This window comes from Macadamia integrifolia, chromosome 3 (genome assembly GCF_013358625.1).
Source record: "Macadamia integrifolia cultivar HAES 741 chromosome 3, SCU_Mint_v3, whole genome shotgun sequence".
Taxonomy (NCBI): Eukaryota; Viridiplantae; Streptophyta; class Magnoliopsida; order Proteales; family Proteaceae; genus Macadamia; species Macadamia integrifolia.
The window spans coordinates 32,930,370-32,953,895 of record NC_056559.1 but is presented as its reverse complement, the minus strand read 5'-3'; the positions used below and the strand labels follow the sequence as shown (position 1 = coordinate 32,953,895).

Here is a 23,526-nt window from a genome sequence, read left to right as displayed (position 1 = left end):
ACACAAAACAATTTATTTCGTTTTTTTTTTTTTTTTTCCACATAGAACAGAGACGTTTTTCTGGATGACCACCAAACGCAGCCTGAAACTTTTGCCAACCTAGAAGGTTCAGATCCAGGTTTAAAAATATGAAAAACATATTTGTATTGATTTATGGTCGGACCCATAATTAGTGTTTTGACGCCCTAACCTTAGTTTTCGTAAAAAGATTGGCTGGTCTGGTATCAATTATTAAAAATTTATTTTCACTTTCACCCGTAGTGAGGAGAACTTCTCAATCAACATGATTTGACCTTTTCGATTGAACAATAAAATGATATAAAGGACGAGAGTTAATGATGAGATTCATTACTCCAAAAATCCCATCATAGCATTAAATCACCTTAAACATGCAATACCTTCTTCATAAATCAAAGGGACTTTAATAGAAAACCTTTGTTCCATTTTGGAAAAACTATATTAAATTTTACAATTTACCGATCAACTTAAAAGAGAATCATCATAAGGAATCACAAATGAACAATTTCAACATTGTGGGTTCCATTTGAAAAGTAATATGGCTAATATGAGGGCCCCTATGTTTTTTGCTTGACTGAGATGGCTAACCAAAGAGATACTGAAGAAAGCCAAGATTCCTATTTCAATTGAAGCCACTGAATGTAGACTAGAAATAGAAAGAGCTTTAGAAATGTTACTTAGTGTGAATCCACACCATTCATGGGAACAATTGTGGGCAAAGATATATATTTTTAGATAAGATTCCCCTTTGATTGAACCCATAAAAAATTATAGTCAGCCACCATTGTCTGTGATTATAATAATGAAGGTATAAAATTGTGTACTTTCTATCAAAGGGGGTGAAAGGGCATGTTTGGTTGTAAGTATCCCAAATGAGCATGCAAACCATGATCATAATCATAGTCGTTTCTCATTTATTATATCTGATTTCTTACTTTATCATTTAGGGTTCTACTTAACATAATCACGGTTGGTAACATTGGATCTTGCTCACATATAAGACAAATTGGAGGCAGTATATAAGGATATCTTGTCATATATACAAAACTTATTTGTTCTTGGTGTGATTCGTTAATAAATAAAGATTTTTTTTTTTTTCTAATGATGTGTATTCAGGCCTTCAGCCTAACTAGTCCTGCGGGCCTATAATAACCTCACAACAGCATGGATTAATTCATATCGGGGTTGAATGAGAACCATTCAATTTTTACTGCAAGTAGTGAAGAGCACTGAACACCCTATGTGAGTAGCTCAAAGTGTGCCTAATGAGAGTCGAACTTATGACGTTTGAGTTTACGACTTATACCAAGTTCATTGCTCATCAACTACACTTCCCCTTGGGTTTTTATACATTTTTTTTTATTTCATATGAGTTGTGATTAACACAAAACCAATTCTCACTATATTCTACTTATCAGGTTTTTATACATTTTTTTTTATTTCATATGAGTTGTGATTAACACAAAACCAATTCTCACTATATTCTACTCATCATATAGGAGCTTGTACTAAGGGATATGATCATTATCATGAAGAAAAAAAAAAAAAAATTCTCATTATATTGATTGGCGTGGCCTAAAAGATTCTCCACTTTCTCTTTCTTTATACCAGCACAGTAGATATATATTTTTTTAAACTTTTACAAGGACCCAATCAATGTTTGATATTTCTAAATTGGCATTTCATAGGTTGTTTGGCTACAAGTGTGGAGGAGATATCCATGGCAAAAATGGTACACGTGTCATTATATTATTGGTTTACATTATGTCTTGTCAAGGACACATCCCAAGAAAAGCTCAAGACATTTACTACTACTGCAAAGCTTTTCAGACCAACTACCACTAGTGGCAATATGGTAATTTGGTGGATGACATTAAGATCGAATAGCTAGATTTTGAAATTATCCAATTAGAAGTTTTTGTCTGTATAACCTCATTATCCCAAATTTAAAGAGTTTCAGGGCAGGGGAGAAGGTTGTGTCAACGGACCCCAAACCTGATTCAAAAACAGCAGAATCCCTCCTGCGGAGGAGAGAGAGAGAGCCTTGTTTTGTTCAGAGCTTTCTTGTTCTGTCAATAATTTTTCTGCTCCTTCACTCTTAATTATTTCATCCAATTAGCTTTTTATTTATCGTTCTCTCTGTAATCCCGGCGAGAGAGGAGGAAGTAGAGGAGTAGAAGAAACAATTATCTTTCTCCTGACGTAATATACGTTCAGGGCAAGATTTTCTTTGCTATATCTCAAAGATCCTTCTTGCAATGGAGTTGCTTCAACTGTTTCTCTTACGAATTCAGGCCCCTTTTTTAACTGAATTTTAGGGCTCTTTCTTCTTTCAATTATGTTTTGGACATACTCTGACCTTCATGTTCTAGGGTTCGTTGACGAGTGATTCGTTTCGGTAAGCGTTACTTTGTTTTTGTTTTTGTTTTGTTTTGTTTTTTTTTTTTCTTTTTCTTTTTCTATCATTGTTCTTCTCCTTTTGGGTTATTCGAGATTGATTGATCATGTAATTGGTTATTTTGTTTGACGTCCGCTGAACGTAGCCTGTGAAAAGAGTAGTCCTTTTTTCCATTAAAGTTTGGGTTTTTGCTTTTTTTTTTTTTTTTTTTTTTTTTTTTTTTTTTTAAATTTAATTTCTGGGTTTTTTTTTTTGCTGAATCTCAATTATTGCTGAAATTTGTGGGTTCTTAATGGTTAGCAGATATTGGGGCATTTGGAGTTGCTTTGATGATTTCATCTCTGGACTGTGACTGTACTAACGAGAGGAGATTTTATTATTGTCTTTTCTCTATTATTATTTCTTTGCAACTGTTCCATGTGGTTTCTGTTTTATTATTTGCTGGGCGACTGCTTCGGTTTGTGTCGTCCTGTTTTCAAGCGGACGATTTGCTGAAGGCATGTTTATTTGCTGTAGTACATTATAGTATACATCGTTGGGCGAATTGCCCATCTTGTAATTCTTCTTGTTAACAATCAGTTCCACCTCCTGGGGAACCATTGACTGCTTTAAACTCTGTTAGGATTTGGAATTTCGTTCTTCATCAGAGGTTTATCTGTAGCTTGTAAATATAAACTTTTAGGATTTACGTTAGGACTCTGTTTAACCCAGCTCTTCAGTTGTTACTGAGCTACCTGTTTGGCACGTTTTCTGTTGACTAAATTGTCTAGCAGAAGTTAATGGAGAGTGGATGTTGATGCAATTATCATTTTAATGATAAATTTAAGAGGGTTCACAATATATCATCAGCTTTTGAATTTATATTTGGTACTGTTGGGCTAATATTTAAGTTCATTAGCTTCTGAGTTGGTAAATTCCTACTGTTTTCACACTCAGAATAGTGTTGTAGTTTATTTTTTAGACTTTAGAACTGATTGCATCTTATGCTACTTCGTAATTTGTATGATATTTTCTCTTCCTAGTGAAGAATCTCATGATATGGTGCTCTTCCTTCTCTTTCCTTCCTTTACTTTTTGCAGAAGGTTGTCAAATGGAGCAGTTTGCTGCTAATTCAGTCTCAGGTATCTGCAGTAGTTCTTCATATCTTCATCTATTGATGTTAGATAATTAAATCTGTATAGATGTATTTATATGGTGGCGTCTATTTCTTGGTAAATCTTGTTGTTGCAGGTTCTTCCAAGATTCCATCAGTTAAAAATTCACGAAAAGTTGGAAGTGGTGCATGGGGGATTCCATCTGGATCTGATGCATATGATACATCAAGTGATGCCAGCCTTTTCTCAAGCTCATTACCTGTTCTTCCACATGAAAAATGTAGGCACCGGCAGTTCTTTCTAGGTTTTGTAGAGAATTATCACTGAGGGAATAATTTTCGTTTCTCATTTTTTATTTTTTTTTGAAATTGCAGTGAACTTTTCAGACTTGGAGCACAGTGGACAATCTGTAGATGATGCATCACCTACCTTAAATAAACTACATGAAGATGTTGAAGGAGAGGATTCTCTGGATGATGATGGACAAAATGCAATTGGTAACCTTCTGCCTGATGATGAGGATGAACTTTTGGCTGGTATCATGGATGATTTTGATATAAGTGGGCTGCCCAGTCAACTAGAAGATTTGGATGAGTATGATCTTTTTGGCAGCGGAGGGGGTATGGAAATGGACTTTGATCCTCAAGAGAGCATCACTGCGAGTATGTTGAAGGTAAACTTATCTGATGGTCTTTCTGTCAATGGGAACAGTCAGTATGGTATTCCAAATGGTGTTGGAGCAGTTGCTGGGGAGCATCCATATGGAGAGCATCCTTCCAGAACATTATTTGTGCGGAACATCAACAGTAATGTTGAGGATTCGGAACTGAGAGCTCTCTTTGAGGTTAGTGAAATCTAATCTCAGCTTGATTTTGGTAATTTCTAATTCATGCAGCTACTTGTTATTAATTGCTGACTGTTTAGTTGTATGCTGGCTCTATTTAATCATTTTATTGTTGTTGGAATTTTCTTTTGTTAACTTTTGAAGGGGAGGGAATTAAATGTGATATCTGTATGGTTCAGCTAAGAAGCTTAACTCTTCTTCTTATATGGTAAATCTTGTTGTAACCAAGGTTGGTGAAAACAAAAATAAAAAAAACTCAGTAACCTGAACTTTTACTCTTTTAATATAAAATACTGTCATTTCACATGACTACTAAAAAAATATGCAACTTTTAATACTGACATAATGAAAAGTCACTTTGATATTATTTTGAAAATTCTTTTGTTGCCCTTATATTAAATAACATTTTAAGGTGCAGTCAAAAGAAGGTTACCACTTCTTACTTCACCATTGGTGACAACAAAATGCACACACACACATATATATATTTCCAGCACTGTTAGTGTGGGGGAATCTCCCACGCAGCACCAATTGGGGCGTGGGAATTGGTTTTGTCGATAGGGGGCCACATGGTCTGGGAGGAGAGAGTGTGTCTGGGATGTAAGAAAGCGTGGGAAAGCATCCCCACACTGAGGGCATTGGGATCATTATTATTATCACTATTTTTTTGGTGTAAGTTATTATTATTAATAGTTACTACTACTACTGCTAGTTTGCTATTCTCTTATATAAGTGTCCTTTGTCATTCAACTCAATTAAAATGAGATCTCATTGGCAAATGTCATGGCCAACTTGAGAATGGAGTGGTACTTGGTTTAATGGTTGTTAATTGCTCAAGGTTAGTCTTATTTACTGGGTCAGTGGAGATGAAATTGCAGTACAATATATGCTTGCTATAGTCTTGCTTTCCTAGTGATCTGAATAATTCTCATGTTAAAGTTCCTTCCTAATAGAAAAGGAAAGCAGTTCCTGAAGAACTTTGCCAATCATTTGATGTGGATACACTAAACATCGGTTTCACTTTTCGTAACATATATTTCTAGATATACTCACTGTTGTTATTTTTTAGAAATAACTATAAATCTTGTTGGCTTATGCTTTGACTCTGTCTGGCACTCTTAGAATTACTGGCCTTGTCGAATTTCTGGAACATCCCTATTCATGGAAAGTGAAGTTTTGATGTTTAGAATATCATTCATTGAACGGGGAAGCATAATCTGTATCCCTTCTATAGCTTTGGTCCTTGCTCCCAATCAAGGTATGTCATGCATAGGCATCATTACTGACTGATTTAGATTTTAGGCGAGTCACCATTCATAAGTCTCATTTTTCTTGTTCTTCACTTTCTGCTGAGTTAAGTAATAGATATTAATCCCTAAATTGGGAGCCTTCATATACCCTTACCAAGCTTTCATTCTGAGTTATTTTTTTAGTATCTCCGCAGATCTCTGGTGGCTACTATTACTTAAATTGATGTATTTTGAATATAGTCATCTGTCAAACCCTTCTATTCCGTTGCTATCAGGGGACCCTCAAGAAATTGGGTGGTTCCAACCCCCAACTCCTTCCTCCCCCTCCTCCAACCCAACCCCGCCCCCAAAAGAAAAAAGAGGGGTGGGGAAGAAAAAGAAAATATTTTATATTTCTAGACATAGTAATAATCTTGAGTTGTGTTCTTTGCATGTTTGGGCCCTGCTTAAGTCACTGTTGTTTGGGTGTGCATGGGGCCATCACTTCTTGTCTTGACAAAGGGCCAGGCAGTGGTGAATTGCTGCTGGCTGTGTCTACCGTGAGTATATAATCCAAGAAAAAATTAATTTCGAAATGTTTCTCATAAAACAGTAGGCTATATATTAACTTTGAAGACTGTGCATATCAGGACACAAACATAGTTGTCAAGGCGTCGCCTTGGCGTCCAGGCGGTTTGCCTGGAGCCTAGGCAACAGCCCCCTTGTTGCACTGCATGTCGCCTTCTGTTTCGGCACTTATTTATGCCAAATATCATTCAAGTAAATGTTTTTAATATTTGTTATTTCATTTACTTAAGATATTATTCATAAATAAGCAAATACCCCCTATTTGAATCCAAAATATTTTTTTATGTAACTTTGCATGCATCGAATGTGCTTTCTGAAGAGTGGTGTACCTGATGTTGAAGTTCTTCCATGGTTACTGAACAAGCTCAACTTTGTCTTCTAATGCATGTCTTTGTGTGTTGGTATGGTGGGTTCTTTATTTTTACTGTGCAAGTTTGGTTTTAAAATCATGATGTTTTCTTTTGTAGCAATATGGTGCTATCAGGACTCTTTACACTGCATGCAAACACAGAGGTTTCGTAATGATATCTTACTATGATATCCGAGCTGCTCGGACTGCCATGCGGGCTTTGCAAAATAAGCCATTGCGTCGGAGAAAACTTGACATTCATTTTTCAATTCCAAAGGTTTGAAGCAAAACCTTGTTCACTTTTGTACCAGATACCAACATTATTGACTGATCATTTCATCTATTATTTGTGCCTTTCCAGGATAACCCATCAGATAAGGATATTAACCAAGGAACTCTTGTAGTCTTTAATTTGGATCCATCTGTGTCAAATGATGATCTCCGTCAAATTTTTGGAGCTTATGGGGAGGTTAAAGAGGTGTGTAGTCTGTTGCCTACATTGTTAATATCAATTTTCCCATCATTTTCATATGGGGGACGGATCTACATGCCACCCACTTGTATTGGCATCTCCCACGCCAAGACATTTGGTGCACAGGAGGGAGTGCCTCATGCTTTGTAAAGGGGGAACCACATGGTCAGGGAGGAGAGAGATTGTGGGAGGGCGCATGCTACCAGCAGTCTATCATTTTCCCTTTTATTATATTTAATGCTTCTTTTGAATCATTCTTTGTAATATTTTTATGCTGTGATGTTTCCTTGTTGCAACAAATACAGATCAGGGAGACACCACATAAACGTCACCATAAGTTTATTGAGTTTTATGATGTCAGAGCAGCAGAAGCAGCTCTTAGGTCGTTAAATAGGAGTGACATAGCTGGCAAACGTATAAAGCTTGAACCTAGTCGTCCTGGGGGAGCACGTCGAAAGTGCGTATTGTTTGATTCTCTCTCCTTTATCATAGTTATGGTTTATTCAAAACTATACTTGCTTTCTTATTTGCTTCTCCCCCCCCCCCCCCCTCCAAATTAAACTGTTTCCATCAACACAGCTCTTATGCCTATAATTATTATGACTTATGAGAGTTTGTTTGGTCAAATTCCTTTTGAGACATATATACCCATGGACAAAAGGCTCAAAAGATGATTGCTGGGAAGAAGTGGAAGTGAGAGAAACATACTGAATCTTAATATATATATATATATATATCTGTGTGCGTGTGTGTGTGCGTGTGTACACAGTGCACGAGGCCCCCACCACTGCAGGGTCTGGAGAGGTTTATAATGTACGGAAGTAAGGCAACCTTACGAGGCTGTTTCCCGCATATATATAATTACATATGGATCTGTATGAGATTATGTATGTTTTGTCAAGTAGAATGATTAGCATCCAGAAAAGCACTCTACTTCGCTCATCCCAGATGCACTATATTCTTTTCTTGTCATCAAGGTACACATCCAAAGCGGCTTTTGTCACCTGCTAAAGGGGCAAAGTGTGAAACAGTAGATGGGGACTTGGGGGATTTGAATGTTTAAGAAGTTGAATTAGTTTGTCCTGAGTTTTGTGGGTGGGTTGTACCTGTAGTTCTAGGCACTGAAAACTTACATTTTTATGTTGTGTCATCAGGTCCTGCATATAGTTTAGGTAAAGTTGTTCATTGGCTTGGTTATGTCATCCACTCATCTTGTGAAATGTATTAAAAGTTTTAACCTGTTGTCTGTGTATGATCGCTTGCCCTTATTCCTGATTAATTTTTTTTTTCTTTTGCCTAATCATTGTTCACCAAGCAACTTTCTTTTGTGAATAGCTTCCTTGCAAAATTTGTTTCTTCTTGCATGAGTTTCTCTGTTAAAGTATTAGACTTGTACAGTTTGAGCTCTCAGGACTGCAGTTCATATCTTGCTCTTCTGTTATTGTCTGCTGTAGTCATTCTTTTTCCTCAAATGTCTTGATAATTGATATACAACCAAGTAGTCCTCATGCATACTCTTTCAGTTGTCTCATTTCCTGTTCTAGTCTATGGTAATGAATTTATTCTCCTTGTTTATTGTTTTAGTTTTAATACTTGTGCCTTTATACCCTCGACGTTCAGCTTGATGCAACAACTGAGTCAAGAACTGGAACAAGATGAAACAAGGAATTTCAGGCATCAAGTAGGTTCACCAGTAGCCAATTCTCCTCCAGGTAGGCCCCCTCTGGATCCTATTTTACGTGATTTTTGTTGTATTTCATGTGACTTCCTTTTTTGTTCTTGTTATTGAGCGATTACAAGAGGCTAAATTTCTTGAATCATTCATGACAGGCAATTGGGCCCAGCTCAGCAGCCCGGTTGAGCATTGTCCTTTGCAAACTCTGAGTCAATCCACTGGTTTGGGAAGCATTAGTCCTATTACCAGCAACCATTTGTCTGGATTGGCTTCAATTTTACCTCCTCTTGGATCAAATTCTATGAAGATAGCACCTATTGGGAAGGATCAAGGAAGGGTTACCCATGTTGACCAAGTATTCAACAGTGCCAACTCACCCCATGGAGCTGCCTATCAACATTCTCATCCATTTCCGGAGCCAAACTTGAGCCCAAATCCTGGGAATGCTTCTTTTGGTGCTTCAACCTCTAATGTGTCTGGTATTGGAACATTGTCTGGGCCCCAGTTTCTCTGGGGTAGTCCTACACCGTACTCTGAGCACACCAATTCTTCTGCATGGCCAACCCCGTCAATGGGACATCCATATGCATCTAATGGGCAGGGCCAGGGATATCTATACTCTAGTCGACATGGTTCTTTCCTTGGTTCATCACATCATCACCATCATGTTGGGTCTGCCCCATCTGGAGTTCCTATCGAGAGGCATCATGGTTTTTTCCCAGAATCTCCCGAAACATCCTTTATGAGTCCACCAGTTGCATTTGGAGGAATGGGTTTAAGCCGGAATGAAGGGGGATTTATGATGAACATGGTTGGTCGTGTGAATGCTGGAGTTAGCATGTCAGGAAACATATCTGATAGTGGTTCCCCCAATTTCAGGATGATGTCCTCACCTAGGATGGCTCCCATGTTCCTCGGCAGTGGTCCATATCCAGGTCCAGGTGCCACTGGCATTGAGGGCTTAGGTGACCGTGGGCGGAGTCGGCGGCTTGAAAGTAATGGAAACCAGATAGACAGCAAGAAGCAGTACCAGCTTGATTTGGATAAGATTATTAGTGGGGAAGATACCCGTACTACTCTAATGTTAAAAAATATTCCAAATAAGTAAGAATTATTTCTGTTGCTAGCTGAATTGTCAGTGAACCCTGTAATTTTGTGGCATCAGGTGTTGACTGATTTTGTTTTTGTGCCAGGTACACCTCAAAGATGTTGCTTGCTGCTATTGATGAACATCACCGTGGTACCTATGATTTCCTCTACTTGCCTATTGATTTCAAGGTAACTCTGAGGGGACCACGGAAGAAGTATTTTGTAATTTCCCTAAGGTTGAATTGACTGATGATTATGGCCATTTCTGGGTGCAGAACAAATGCAATGTAGGCTATGCATTCATCAATATGGTGTCTCCTTCACACATTATCCCATTTTATCAGGTTCTATTTGCATTCAGCCTTGAAAATGCTCAATCTCCTATTTCCTCTCCTTTTTTTTTTTTGGGTCTGTCTTTCACAGAATGAAAGATGTGAGCATAACATATACTGCTTGAAAAGCCACGTGGCCTATTTTGAGGAAAATGATTGTTATATTTTAGTTTAATGTTGGCAAGCCACAATTCTTATCTCACCTCCCTCAAGCTAATGAATATGACATGACATCTCATGGCACTGGAAAAATTTGTGCTGTAGAAACTTGGTTAGTCAACTAAGCTTATCTAATGATTGTGCAGGCATTCAATGGGAAGAAATGGGAGAAGTTTAACAGTGAGAAAGTTGCTTCATTGGCCTACGCTCGAATTCAGGGTAAAGCAGCACTTGTTACCCACTTCCAGAATTCTAGCTTGATGAATGAAGATAAACGGTGTCGCCCCATTTTATTCCATTCCGAAGGCCTTGAGGGTGATCAGGTAATCAAAGAGGGTTGATTGTGAAGACTTGTATTCCTTCCATCTTTACATAATATTTGGTAATTTTCAAATTGTTACTTTAAATATTTGGAGTAGTGGAGCTACCCGTCATGTGTCATCTCTATACTTCTTTTTTCTTTGATCTTTCGTAGTTTATTCTTTATCTAGCAATCCATTTATCATGGGATCTTGGTATAAAGTCGAGCATTCCCTGACCAGAATTTGCATGTTCATGTGTAGATCATCCAGGAACCTTTTCCGTCCAACACTATGAATATCCGTATCCGTCAGCCTGATGGGTCTGTCTTGGGAGATTCACCAGAGAGCCCTACAAATGGAGATATGGGTGAGAAACCAAATCTGAGTTGATATAGTCTATTGGAAGCAGTTTTCTTTTAGCTCTATTGAGGTGATGGATGAGTTCTAGCTCTTGCGAAGATAAATTGTGTATAAAATTGGGGAGAGGTAATTTGAATATAATGTATTATAGGCATTGTCCACTTCTGAATGCACCCAGAGAGCAATTCACAAGAAATCTTTGGACGATGATGTGGAGGGTGAATATATTTAAAGTGCAAAGTGAATTAATATTTGAAGATTAGAAGAGAATAAGGTCAAGTCTCCTTGCTATCAAATGCATCGCTCGCCAGTTTGTGCATGATTTTTGTCCTTCTGTCTTATTTTCTTTTAGGTCTTGTTGTCTAAGGTTGGGATTGGCTTAGGCATCTCAAATACAAATACATGTTTATATGGGTACATGTGTATGGGAATTGAAATTTTAGGGTTGATCCAAGGGCCTGTTCACAGAATTGTATAGAGGCTGTTAACAGACCCTATTTTTGTATTGTCTTTGGTGTTATCGACTGAATGATGATATCAATGTATCTAATGAGACATGAGAATGTACAGATCTTGCATTTCAGGTCTTCCATTCTTCTCTTTTTGTTCCTTATGATGGCTGAGAAATTTGTTTTCTATACTTTGTTTCCCTGAAATGTATAGAGGGGATGTGGAGGATTTATTCTTTAGGACCTATACAGATGGAAATGAATTGATTTAATGGCCTCCAGGCTGAGGGGCTGGTCTCATTAAACCTTCAACCCTGTTTCATTAAACAAATTCTTGATTGCGGAAGCAGGTGCCAAGCATCAGGTGTTTTGGGCGTCTGGGATTCTGTATGGCTTTACAACTGCCATTAATGGGAAATGGGTTGGGAAAACCATCCTGGTACTGGGTGTCCGAACGGCGACTTAAACATCCTCTGAAACACTGTTTGAACCCAAAATTGTCATGCAGTAAGCCTCGTAATGGTTGTTTTAAGATGCTATGGGATGCATTTCTGGTTTCAAACCCAGGTGCTCAGCAGGGCAACAGCCTTGTTTAGATGAATATGTGAACATACATATGGTTCAGTTGACCTAAATTGATGAAGAAATGAAAGAAGTGTTGGCTAGGCGAGCCTCCTTTAATAAGAGGAGAGTAGTTACGTACCCTGTAGACCATCCCCATAGGGTGGTGAAGAGAAGGCCCCAATCGATAGGAAAAAAAAACCACAACCCCTTAGGGTCATCATCCTGCGCGTGGAAGTACAAAAAGGATTTTTTCATTTTGTAATTTTTTTGAGGGCAAAGTTAAATGTAATATGCTTTTTTGGTAAGTGAATGTAATACACTAATGCCTGACAAAGTTGTTGTGGGAAGAGACAATTGCTAGCCGAGTTGGTTGGTTGGTACCCTTCTACGGCTCCCCCTCCTCCCCCTCCCCTCCCCCTCCCCTCCCCACCCCGTAACATTAAAAAAAAAAAAAAAGGGATTGGGAGTCACCGTGCTCCAGTCGCCCTTTTATAACTGCCATTTGGCAGTTCAGATACTGAAAATTTGTAGGCCCATGGACTCGCCGTGTTTGGTGGCTAAGAGAAGAGAAGACAATAGAAATAAAATAAAATGGAAAGAAAATAAAAAATTATGTTTATTTGACTACAAATAGAAGAAAAAAAAAAGAAAAGAAAAGCTCTCTTTCTTGTATTTTAGGCAAGACTTATTTTATTGACCAAAAAACTTCACCATTCCTAAGATGAATTTTGAAATTCAAATAAAATCTTCTCTTGATGTAGGATAATATCAAACATAATAAAAATTTCTTAAGCCTCGAAAATAGTACACTCTTTTTTTTTCTTCTCTTTGGTACCAAACACAGCCCAAGTGAAAAAATCGAAAATAAGAAAGGGTGAGCATAGGGGAGGGTATTTTGGGCCTTCTCTTTCAATTTTTTACATAAATTGTAGCTTTGGTTTCTTTCATTTCATATATACAAAGGCAATAGGAAGGCAATAGGACAATCGCTCGTGGCACAGCCCTGGCAAAATGACACCTTCATTCCTATGAAATACAAAAGCCCCAACCCCTGTTGATGCCCATGTGCGCCCCTACATTGGCCCCACATTGGCACTAGCCAGACAACCTCGGCAAAATGACATCCACACCCCTATGAAATACAAAAACCCCACTCCCTATTGATTGCCATGTATGCCCTCCTCATTGGCATTGGGGTTGTGCGACCGGAGAGCGATCTTTTCCCCTATATACAAATGCAATTGCGCTTAGAAACAATGGAGAGATAGAGAGGGGCTATTTCCCGATTCAAACCCACGAGCACTAACTCATAATGGAACAACCTTACCGTTGCACTGAGGCCTGCCCTGTAAAAGAAATTAAGGCCTGTAGTAGCGACCCTATCTCTCTGTATCATTCATTACAAAAAAAAAAAAAAAATTGTCTATAACATGAAGATATCTATGATAGAGAGAAGATATGTATGGGGCACCACCAGAAGCGGAGAAGTATTTGCGTTTATTCATTTCTTCAAGGTTAAATTTCACCTTTTATTTCTCTGGATCAGATGTCATTTTTTTTTTCCCATTTGAATGGCCAGTAAATGCTTGCCCCACAACTGGAAAAAGCATACTCAGAGAGACTGAAGAAGCTCTAGAACAACTTTCCTACTCGGCATGCTTGGAATCGCCCCCTTCACTTGAACACAAAGAGAAGCTGCTGCAGCTGCAATGCCACCCCCACAGAAGTGAGAAGATAAATGGAAGAAATATTCAAGGAAGAAAGCAGGAAATAGACAAACACTATGCATACCAGCAAATCTCATGCACTCCTTTTTTGACTTGCCCTCCACAAAAGCCACAGCAAAAGCAGCAGTAAAGGTATCACCAGCACCAGTTGTGTCCAGAACTCTAGAAGCTGAGATCATTGGTTGTCTTATTGGCTCTTCCCCTTCTACAAATAGAGCTGATCCTTTCTCACCAAGTTTTACCAGGACCTGCTTGACTCCCTGAAAATATGTTTTTGAAGCAATGGTTATATTCAAGCAAACATGTTCCAAAATAAGGTGGCATAGGCGATGTCTCGCATTTTAATCACAGATATAAATCCTGGTATTGGCAAAATATTGCTATCATTCTAGGTAATATTATTCAACATAAAACCCTTAGCTTTTGGACTTGAGTAAGATGATTACTGTATGAGAAGACCAACTGTGACATAACATGAATTTAAACAGGCTTACAAGACTTAATAAAAATGCCTTCGGATAACAGGCCAGAACTTAGTTATTTGACCTCGGTTAACCAACAGTGTACAATTAGAAAAACTCATGTATTAAATCATTTGTCTTGCAAATGTGCAACTTCAAGCAAGAAGAATATAAAACAGCATCATGTTCTGATAATTTTATAGAGACAAAGATGACCCCTGGAAAGAATTCAGAGCATCTACACTAAATCATACAAAAACTGACACTAGATTCAAAAATCAACAATTCCAATAATTGGAAGTACTAATGTGTACCTGAAAGGTGGGTATGCTACTCTTTTTTGAGCTATACAGAAGACTTAATTTAGATAAGGCTTCAAAGCATTGACAGTATGATATGCCACAGATAGTGTGGCTTGCATAGTATGCCAACTGGGTACATCAGGATTCAGGATATCAACTCTCCAAATCGACCAGCAGATGCAAAAATGTATACTATTAATGGTGCCAATTAAATGTTAGAACTGAGAATACAACACCTGTATTATTCTTCTTCTACCTATCGAAGTACATATTATTTTACATGAAAGTTCAAATGGGTGACATACATCTGTGTCACCTGGGTTTGAAAATACGACTAAATCTTATACTTAAAAAGTGTCAGACAAGGATAGCTCCCATTTTTAAGTATCCAGGCAATATATTCCATAATACTGTTGATATATCCATAATCTTGAAACAATACATACTGTATTTAAACGATGTAAATATTTAAGTTCTTTTAAGGTCCATGAAAATTTTCTAAATCCCTTTCATTTTCATGGAAAAAAAATATCTGCATCCAGATTGAGATAACTGAAGGATAAACAATCACGGTCATCCGTGGCTACCAGAAACTCACCATTCCCTGACATTTTGCTACAGCTTGGCTGATTTGCTCAAAATTATCTGTTGGCATTCCAGTCAAACGCTCCAGTTCACTTTCATTAGGGCTCAGAATATCCACAAAATTTAGAAGTTCTACAGGTATTGGTCCCTCCTTTCCCCCAACATCCAAAATGACTGGAACACCTGCATCCTTCGCAGCCTGAAGATTCAGAAAATTGAAGAATGCATCAGACTATAAATGAAACAAGTTCATGAAAAATCACATCAAATAACATTCACATCAAAGGCCATACCTCAAGCATAAGATGGAAAAGTAAAACTTGAACTAGAAACAAATTAAAAAGAACAAGTTTCTTCAGAAATTCAGGGACACTTGAAAGGAAGCAAGGTTTACACTTTCGGTTGGAAAAAAAAAAAGGATTGAAGACTTTGACAACCGTAAACTATAGCAATAACGAATCTCAATTTGTTCATATAGTTTTGGTGGAAAGCTGCTGTTATAGAATAAATAGAATGCACAGTTGAACAACAAGAGCATTGATGAACCCAGCTATAGCAGTTGGTACGGTAAACAGATGGAAATATCTTGCCATGTGAAGGTATTGACGTATTAAAAAATAGTGTTGTCCAAGTAAGACTTATTGATGAACCCAGCTATAGCAGTTGGTACGGTAAACAGATGGAAATATCTTGCCATGTGAAGGTATTGACGTATTAAAAGATAGTGTTGTCCAAGTAAGACTTATTGATGAACCCAGCTATAGCAGTTGGTACGGTAAACAGATGGAAATATCTTGCCATGTGAAGGTATTGACGTATTAAAAGATAGTGTTGTCCAAGTAAGACTTAGCCACATTCAGTTTTTCTTGCCACTCCTTGGCAAACTTGAACGTTGAAGGGCTCTTAGCCATATTGGGTCATGCCAAGCAACTTGGCCCAGTCTTGCTGGTTGGCACTCACAAAGTGCCTGAGGTAGAGCTTCAACAAGCTATTGATATGCTCCATATGCCCATCGGTTTGTGGATGGAAGCTTGTTGAGAAGTGAAAGGTTGATCTTGTCAACTTAAATAGCTCCATCCAGAAACTCCCTATGAAGCACGGTTGCCAATCATTGATGATCGAATGTGGAAAGCCCCAATACTTGACAACATGCTTTAGAAATAGCCTTGCTGCCGCTGTCTCCTCTGTGCAATCTCTAGGTGCTGTCACGAAGGTACCATACTTGGCCTAGCTTGGGTAGAGTTAGCAGTGGCTGAGGTCAAGAAGAGACTCGATGCTTCGGAGCAAAGTGGAGAAGAGCTCGAAGGCCAAGTGGGAGAGCTCAAGAAGGAACTTATGGGCTAAGCGGAGGAGCTCAAGGAGTCCTTACAAAGTGCTCTTCACACCATGGCACACTCTCAATAATAGGAGCTTGTTGCCTTCAAGGCTTAAGTGTTGGAAAAGACAGCCAAGACGGAAGCTTGAGTAAGTGAGGATTGGGCTGTGTAGGAGGGTAGTGGTTGAGGGAGCCTCTACCTCTAGTGAGGTGCTAAGGGTGGAGGCACCAAAGCCCAAGCCATATGACAAGAATGGAAAAGCGTATGAAGTTGATAACTTCTTATGGCTAGGGATAAATGGATCAAATACGGTGATGCTATAGTGGGTGAGCCTGAGGCACAACGGGTTAAGTTGCACTATTGCAACATGTTGGTCACAAGTTCAAAACTTGGAAACAACCTCTTCTGCGAAGCAGGGGGTGAGGCTGTGTACACCTGCCCCTCCCAGACCCAGCCATAGCGGGAGCCTCGTGCACTGGGATGCTCTTTTTTTATACGGTGATGCTACTACAATATTCTTCTACCTATATACAGTCCATAGAAGAGCTCACAACCATATTCATCACCTCAACCATAATGGATCAGCCTATCAAGTCGATCAGCCATAGCCGACGACCAACGTGATTCAAGGACATTTTCAGTCTATGTTGGAGTTACCTATTCTGTTGTAGCAGAAGCTTTGGTTGCTTGAGAGGCAATATATATTGCTCATAATTGTCAAATTCCAAAAATTATCCTTCAAAGTGATTCTCAGCTAGTAGTTGATCATCTTTGCAATTTTGAAGTTGTATCTCCTTGGTGCATTGTAGCTATAATTTTGGATTGTCGATCCTATTATCCTTTTCTAAACAATTCACTATTATTCATACTTATTGCCATGGAAATTCAGTAGCTGACTACTTGGCCTTTTATGCCTCTCATAATCGCTCTTCTTCGTTCTGGGAGCATATCCCCCTTTAACTGCTAATGCTTTATTTTTTTTATTGTTGTAATACCTCTTTTCCACGTTTACTGGCTTGTTAATAAATTCTATTATTTTCAATAAAAAATTCTTACGGCACATGGAGAGGTACTTTGAGGCAATGACACTTGACAATGAGAGGTACAAACCACTACTCTCTATCTCACCGACACGACTATTCTATGGTGGTGTAGGAAGCATGCCGACATCGATGTAGATAGACATGTTGGTCTACACTATAGAAGAAGAAAGAAGGCCCATTCAAACCAGCATACCAGCAACCCAGATCTGGACTAATCTAGTCTGATATGGTCTGATCGAACCAGCCTACTGATGAGCTTGGTACTCTCCTGCGATTCCTAGTGAAGTTGTTTTATTGCTTTATTTGAGTCCTACTCCATGTTGGAGTCTTAGGTCTATGTTTGGAAAGTATTATTTGGAGTTTGACAATGTTTTTAAGTTCATTTTTTATGGACAAAGTCATTAATCAGTTAGTAGCTTTAGTCCTAAGATAAGTGGGATTTCTATTATATGTTGTCCTAACTCCTAAGTTAAGTAGGTTTCTTATTTTATGTTGGAGCTATAAACCTCTATAAAAGAGGCATTGCTGTAACTTTGAGCCACAACTTTATTAATGGAATTTGCGGCTTGTGCTCCCAAAATTCTGAGAGAGAATTCTTCAACAGCTGAGATAGCTGTGGGTGAGAGGCCTAGGCTGAGATAGCCATCCCATCCACACCTATCCCATCTTATTCTCTTTTCTTTTGTTCTAATTTGTGAGAGAGTGATCTAGAGTGTTCTAATACTTGTTTGAAGACTAGAAACCAAATTTAATTGAAGAAACAGTGAAGAAACAGTCCAAGACAGAATCGATTTCAGCAAGGAGGGCTAGGGTTTCGAAGCTCCATCTAGTTGCCATATCTCCCAAGTCTGAAGCCTGATCAGCAAGCCTTTTGGGGGTTTTTTTTGTCACCCTAAGAGAGAGACTTGACCAGAATTGGGGCTCTATCTGATGTCTGGATCATCTCCTATAGGGTTCTCCCCAAGTTTCCTTATTTAAGGTCCTGAAATCAAGAATTTCTAGAACTCCCAAACCAGCCAGCAGTTTTCCAAGATATTTTGGGGTTTTCATCAGCACCATGGGGCCTCAACTTGATCCAGGTTTGGCCCATTTCTGAGCCCTCCATCTCCAACCGCAGGCTGCCCTAGTTTCTGCCCAATTTTGGGTTTGATTCCAACTCTGGTTTTCCTATTTCCCTTATTCTTGTGCTTGGTTTAAGTGGAGCTTTGGGGAATATTAGTGGGTGTTATTGATCTCTCAATACCCTTACATTACATTCCTTTCAATTTTTCTCCATAAACAAGAACTCAAAATCTAATGAATTATGGAAACTCAATTGAATCAAGGAAACTAAATAGATTCTTTGTGAAACAGACCAATACCAAACATATTGTGACAGTCATGGAATAGTAAATTTCCTCTTACAATTCAAATCAAAGTATGTCTAGCTCTTTCACATAAAAGACATCCCAATCCAGACAAATTTTTGCTGTCAAAGTGGAATTCAGTATTACATTTAATTTCATGTATTATTCAAGTAAAATCCTGTAAAGTATATTCTATTCATTTCCCATTCATCTCATCAAATATTATCTCTCAATTAACTCCTCATAACGGATGCTAGAGGTTTATTAACCCAGCTACGCCTTATCTGCCACTTGTTGTCAGTGTCATGGAGTATTTAATATTTCATTCTATCTAGAAACAATATCGTTCATTCTATCACAACACCTGATGTCTCCTCGAACAAATAAGGAGTTGGAATATTGTAAAAGAATAAAATGACTAATAATACTTTTGTTTATCATTCCAAATGTTTCTATGTGATACCTTTCACTTGATAGTTGATATTTTCAGTCTTTCTATCCATATCATGACTGATTGTAACAGTTGTCATAGAGGCAGCTGCTACCTTAAAGAATCCACACAAAAAAATTAAATAAATAAATTTTCTGGCCTGTCTATTCCTTTGCAACAGATGAAGTTTTGAAGGTGCATGGCCTGCAGGGCATCTGTCTGAAGAACATTGACAGATTGACTAGAATTTGGACTCCTGAAGTCCTTCCTAAATATAATAAGGGTTGATGAAGAGAGTGCAAGGAACTCCTAAGTGATAGATATAGGCTAGGGCATAAGAATATTAACTAAAGTTCAATATATGTCTACAATTCGGACAAGGCCACAAGGGTAAATCAGAACAAACGGGAACAAGAAAGAGCTCGAGACATCAAGACTTTGAACAGTTGAGAGTCAAATCCAAAAAGGTAGCCCTCAGTTTGGATGAGGTTGGTCCACTAAAACTCATTCCAATATATATAGCTGTTAAAATGTGAACTAGATAACAAAAACTAAAACAAATTTGAGTACTTCATTGTGCTCAAGGTGTCACCAAAAAAATGGTGTCCTCGAGTTTTCAAAACCTATACGCCCTCACTACAGTCCAAGTACAGATGACTAAGGAAAGAATATTCCTTTTGGGGGTTGCGAAGGGACACACGGATGGAGAGTTTTCATGTACTAGAATCATTTACTTTCTACACTAGATAAAATTGGCATATTTTTCATTTTTCATTCAACACAAAATGACGATTGCTCATATGGAATACAAACTTCATATCACAAAAACCCTAACACACGATTTAAAAAGAAGTTGAGAACAATAGAAAACAGGTGACATGTTTCAATATCACAGAATATCTTATAAGTAATATTGCAGAGGAAATAGTAATCAAAGATTTGTGTTTATAACGGAATGAAAGATTTGTACAAATTTGCAATAAATTATACCAGATGATGGATTCAATATGTAAACAAAAAGAATCATCTCCATGTAGCATGATATAAATTTTAATGAATACAATTTGTTGACCTACTTGATAATCAAGTCCTGCTCTGTAATCTAATTTGATTTTGTCATGCAAATAACCCTGCATCAAGATGCCTCTAGGATCCAAGGATCTGGTTTTGTTCATTTGAGTTGAATTGAGTTTGCTCCAATCATACATAGTGATCTCCTTTGAAGAATATTTTGGAAAGTATGGGTCAAATAAATATTGTAAGATAAGGTGTGAAATTTTTAGTTTGTTGATCCTAGGTTCCAGATCTAGTGGGAAGGAAGTAGTGCAAATAACCACTTCATTTCCTAATATTTTAACAATAAGGTACAGGTTTAATTCAGTGTAGCTACTACCATTGTTGAATGGATGATTTAATCACACTGTGAAACATGGTAGAGGTGATACACATGCAGTTTTGATGATGCTCATGATTCTTCGTAGTTATTTGATATTTGAGGATTGAAGACAATGAATGGAGCTTAAATTCATGTTTTTCTAGTTATGATTGTTTTACAATGTTCTATTATTCTCTACGTACCTTTTTAGATTTGTAGAAGGATCATGAAACGATTTCCAGGACAGATTAATCTGTCGTCTTGTGTCATAGACAGAAATGTGGTACGAGCCAATTAAAACTCCGGACTTAAGGTGATGTTTTAATAACCCAAGTATCTGCACTCAATCCAACTAGATATGGCATGGATCAAAGCACCTGGTCCGTACTAAGGCATCAAAGCCAATCATTGGCACTAACACTCCTCTACTTCTTCTTGAATAAAATATATATATATATATATATATGTGCATCCCGGAAACCTTAAAAGAACCATTTTCCTCAATAAGACAATAACAAGAACATAAATTAATGTTACTGTCCCTCCGAAACCTCTCTATCTTTCTTTCTATAAACGAGAAAGCTCAAATAAAATTATCAACATTTCCATAAGACGGCAATGAAGCATAGGTTTATGCAAAAATCAAGAAGAAAATAAAAGGAGTAAACAACAATACGAGTTTCAGTATTTTTTTTTCCTTCATTGAATCTGATATTACATAGAATGGAAAATTAAAAACCCTTTTTTATCAATCGCAAGAAATAAACAGCTAACCAATCAACATTAAGTAGAGATTTCCCCACTAAGTAACATGGTATCAGGATTTCCAGAAAATCAGATAAGAAAATCAAGAGGGGAAAGGAAAAATCTAAACCTTCGCAACTTGAATATTGACAGAATCAGGAATCTCCCTCTGAAGCAAAACAACCCCAGCATTTCTCACCGCCTGCAAATCTTCATCCGAGAGCTTGTCGGGCCAGCAAGACATGTTAGCACCTCCAACAATGATAATAGAATTCTGCCCATCAGGCTGTAGCATCACCACTGCATGTCCAGTTGGGGCAGCAGATACAATAGTGAGATGATCAAGTTGGACGCCACCACCATCCAAGGCCTCAGCGATCAGCTTCCCATGAGCATCCTCACCAATCTGGCCAATAAAGTAAGTTGGGTAAGAGAGCTTTCCACCACAGACAGCCTGATTAGCACCTTTGCCTCCTGCAAGAGTCTGACCATTCTTGGCAGAGATAGTCTCTCCTGCCTTTGGGAGCCTGTCGATCTCAACATAGATATCTGCATTTGCAGAGCCCACAACCACTAATGGTGGTTGGTTCTGAAAATTGGGGATTGGGTTTGGGGATTTAGAGGGATTTACAGAAAAGGAAGGAAGTGGATTTCTTCCTGATGATGGATTGCTGCTGCTGTTGTTATTGGTTGGGTTGAATTGAAGAATGCGAAGGGCTTTGCTGGGTTGTTTCGAACTGCTTATGTTGCTTGTGGGCTGCCAGTGTTGTGATGGAGATAGTCTTATGCTGCTCATCTTGCTCCTCCTCTCCTTCCTCCTTCCCCTCTCTATAGCATTTGATCATCTACGTTGTTCTAAAATACTGTCTAATACATCATGTATTAGAGCAAAACTGTCAAGAACTCAAGATTCCGCTGACGCGGAGTTCTAATCAATCTATTATCATCTTCCCAATTTTAAGGAAAAGAAAAAAAAATGTTCCTGTGGTGAGTGTGGGCCCTGTGCCCAGACATAGAGTCTTAAAATCATTGGTATCCTGTGAAATGGAAAATGAAATATCTATGGTTGTTTTCCTATGTGCTTCTATTGGCCCTTACGCGCACATAGGAATCGCACTCATCTACAGGAAATTCTTCCTTTTTTTTAAAGGGATAGTGTTTTCTGTTTGTGAGAGGCCCCTACGCCCAAACATAGGGAGCATTGTCCCCAAAAGGGGCACAATGGTCATTGCATACCCCTTGTGTGTGGTGCAGGGGCTGACATATATAGAAAACTGTCCCATGACTCAAAACTCTGTCCCATGACTCCCATCAGGGAAGAGTTCTTTGTCCGGGAGTGTGACTCCTACACTAACCCAATTGGGTGCACTTGAAAGCATCAACAAAGGTAGTGATTTCCACCTTACATGGGGGGTGGGGTAGTCATTTCGCCTCCCTGATTAAGGGCAGCCCCTACGCTCCTGGATAGAGTCTTTTTCCAATCTTGTAAAGCTCGAAACACTTACCCCTGTTGATGTCCTTGTGTGCTCCCTCGTTGGTTCTCATACTAGTGCAGGCCGCATGACCATGTAGCATTCTTTCCACTAAAACTCCCTAGAAAATAAAGGTTTTCAGGGTTGGGGTTGATCACACATTGCACTTGGGCAGTTGGGCTAACCTATTAATAACAAGGTAATGAATGATCTCATGCTCCGGCGATGGAAGCGCTGGCAGGTTCCTCTGGTCTATGGCCCATTTGGTGCCTAGAAATGCGCTAGAATCCCATCTTATGTTAATCAGAGAGCCAGATGCGTTCAGACAAGTAATCGGATGCTGATGAGTTCTGGTCATAACTGAAGAAGCACATCAGCTCAACTGGTTTGGTGAAACATGCTCAAACTTAGTCCATTTAATGGAAAACGTTTCAATCTGGAGAGTCAAGAAGGAAATTGATACTACAAAACTACAATGCTGAATCCTGAATGCTATGAGTGTAGAAAGAGAGAGAGAGAGAGAGAGAGAGAGAATTATTAGTGCCCCAAACTTAGTACTCAGAATCTTTTTTCCCCCTCCTGGGGGTATTAAGAATCTAAGATATACCACTTTGCCATTTTATCTTCTTCTCCAGAAAAATGGATATCTCCAGAAAATTTTTTCAGTTCAATCAATTTTTTTTTCTCCACTCAGACCAATCCACCTACTTGGCTATTTCCCATTCCTTAGCTGGAAAGATATGTGGCCATGAAAGAGTGATTAAGTGGAACAAAATTGATGGGGTGGTAGAGTCATGGAAACA

General features: G+C 38.4%; 2 protein-coding genes across 5 annotated transcripts; one reads left to right on the top strand and one right to left on the bottom strand.

Annotated features, from left to right (window-relative positions):
- The first annotated feature begins 1,964 nt into the window (after window positions 1-1,964).
- Window positions 1,965-11,501, top strand: LOC122073956 (protein MEI2-like 2). 4 transcript variants are annotated; one of them, XM_042638695.1, is made up of 13 exons: window positions 1,965-2,416; window positions 3,496-3,537; window positions 3,647-3,790; window positions 3,885-4,354; window positions 6,639-6,797; window positions 6,882-6,998; window positions 7,298-7,449; window positions 8,613-8,704; window positions 8,823-9,771; window positions 9,861-9,945; window positions 10,032-10,100; window positions 10,394-10,570; window positions 10,820-11,501. In XM_042638695.1, exons 2-13 carry the CDS (start codon window positions 3,507-3,509, stop codon window positions 10,937-10,939), a joined length of 2,565 nt encoding a protein of 854 aa, XP_042494629.1. In that variant the 5' UTR covers window positions 1,965-2,416; window positions 3,496-3,506; the 3' UTR covers window positions 10,940-11,501. The 4 variants fall into 4 exon arrangements, with proteins under 4 accessions (XP_042494629.1, XP_042494627.1, XP_042494626.1 ...); XM_042638693.1 differs by having other exon boundaries at window positions 8,577-8,704; XM_042638692.1 differs by having other exon boundaries at window positions 1,966-2,416; window positions 8,577-8,704; window positions 10,811-11,501.
- Window positions 11,502-13,200: 1,699 nt separating this feature from the next.
- Window positions 13,201-22,183, bottom strand: LOC122072797 (ribokinase). Its single transcript, XM_042637208.1, has 4 exons — window positions 21,382-22,183; window positions 15,011-15,196; window positions 13,714-13,909; window positions 13,201-13,626 (listed from the first exon to the last, which is right to left on the bottom strand). The coding sequence occupies exons 1-4, from the start codon at window positions 22,045-22,047 to the stop codon at window positions 13,535-13,537; spliced, it is 1,140 nt and encodes a 379-aa protein (XP_042493142.1). The 5' UTR covers window positions 22,048-22,183; the 3' UTR covers window positions 13,201-13,534.
- Between the last annotated feature and the right edge of the window lie 1,343 nt (window positions 22,184-23,526).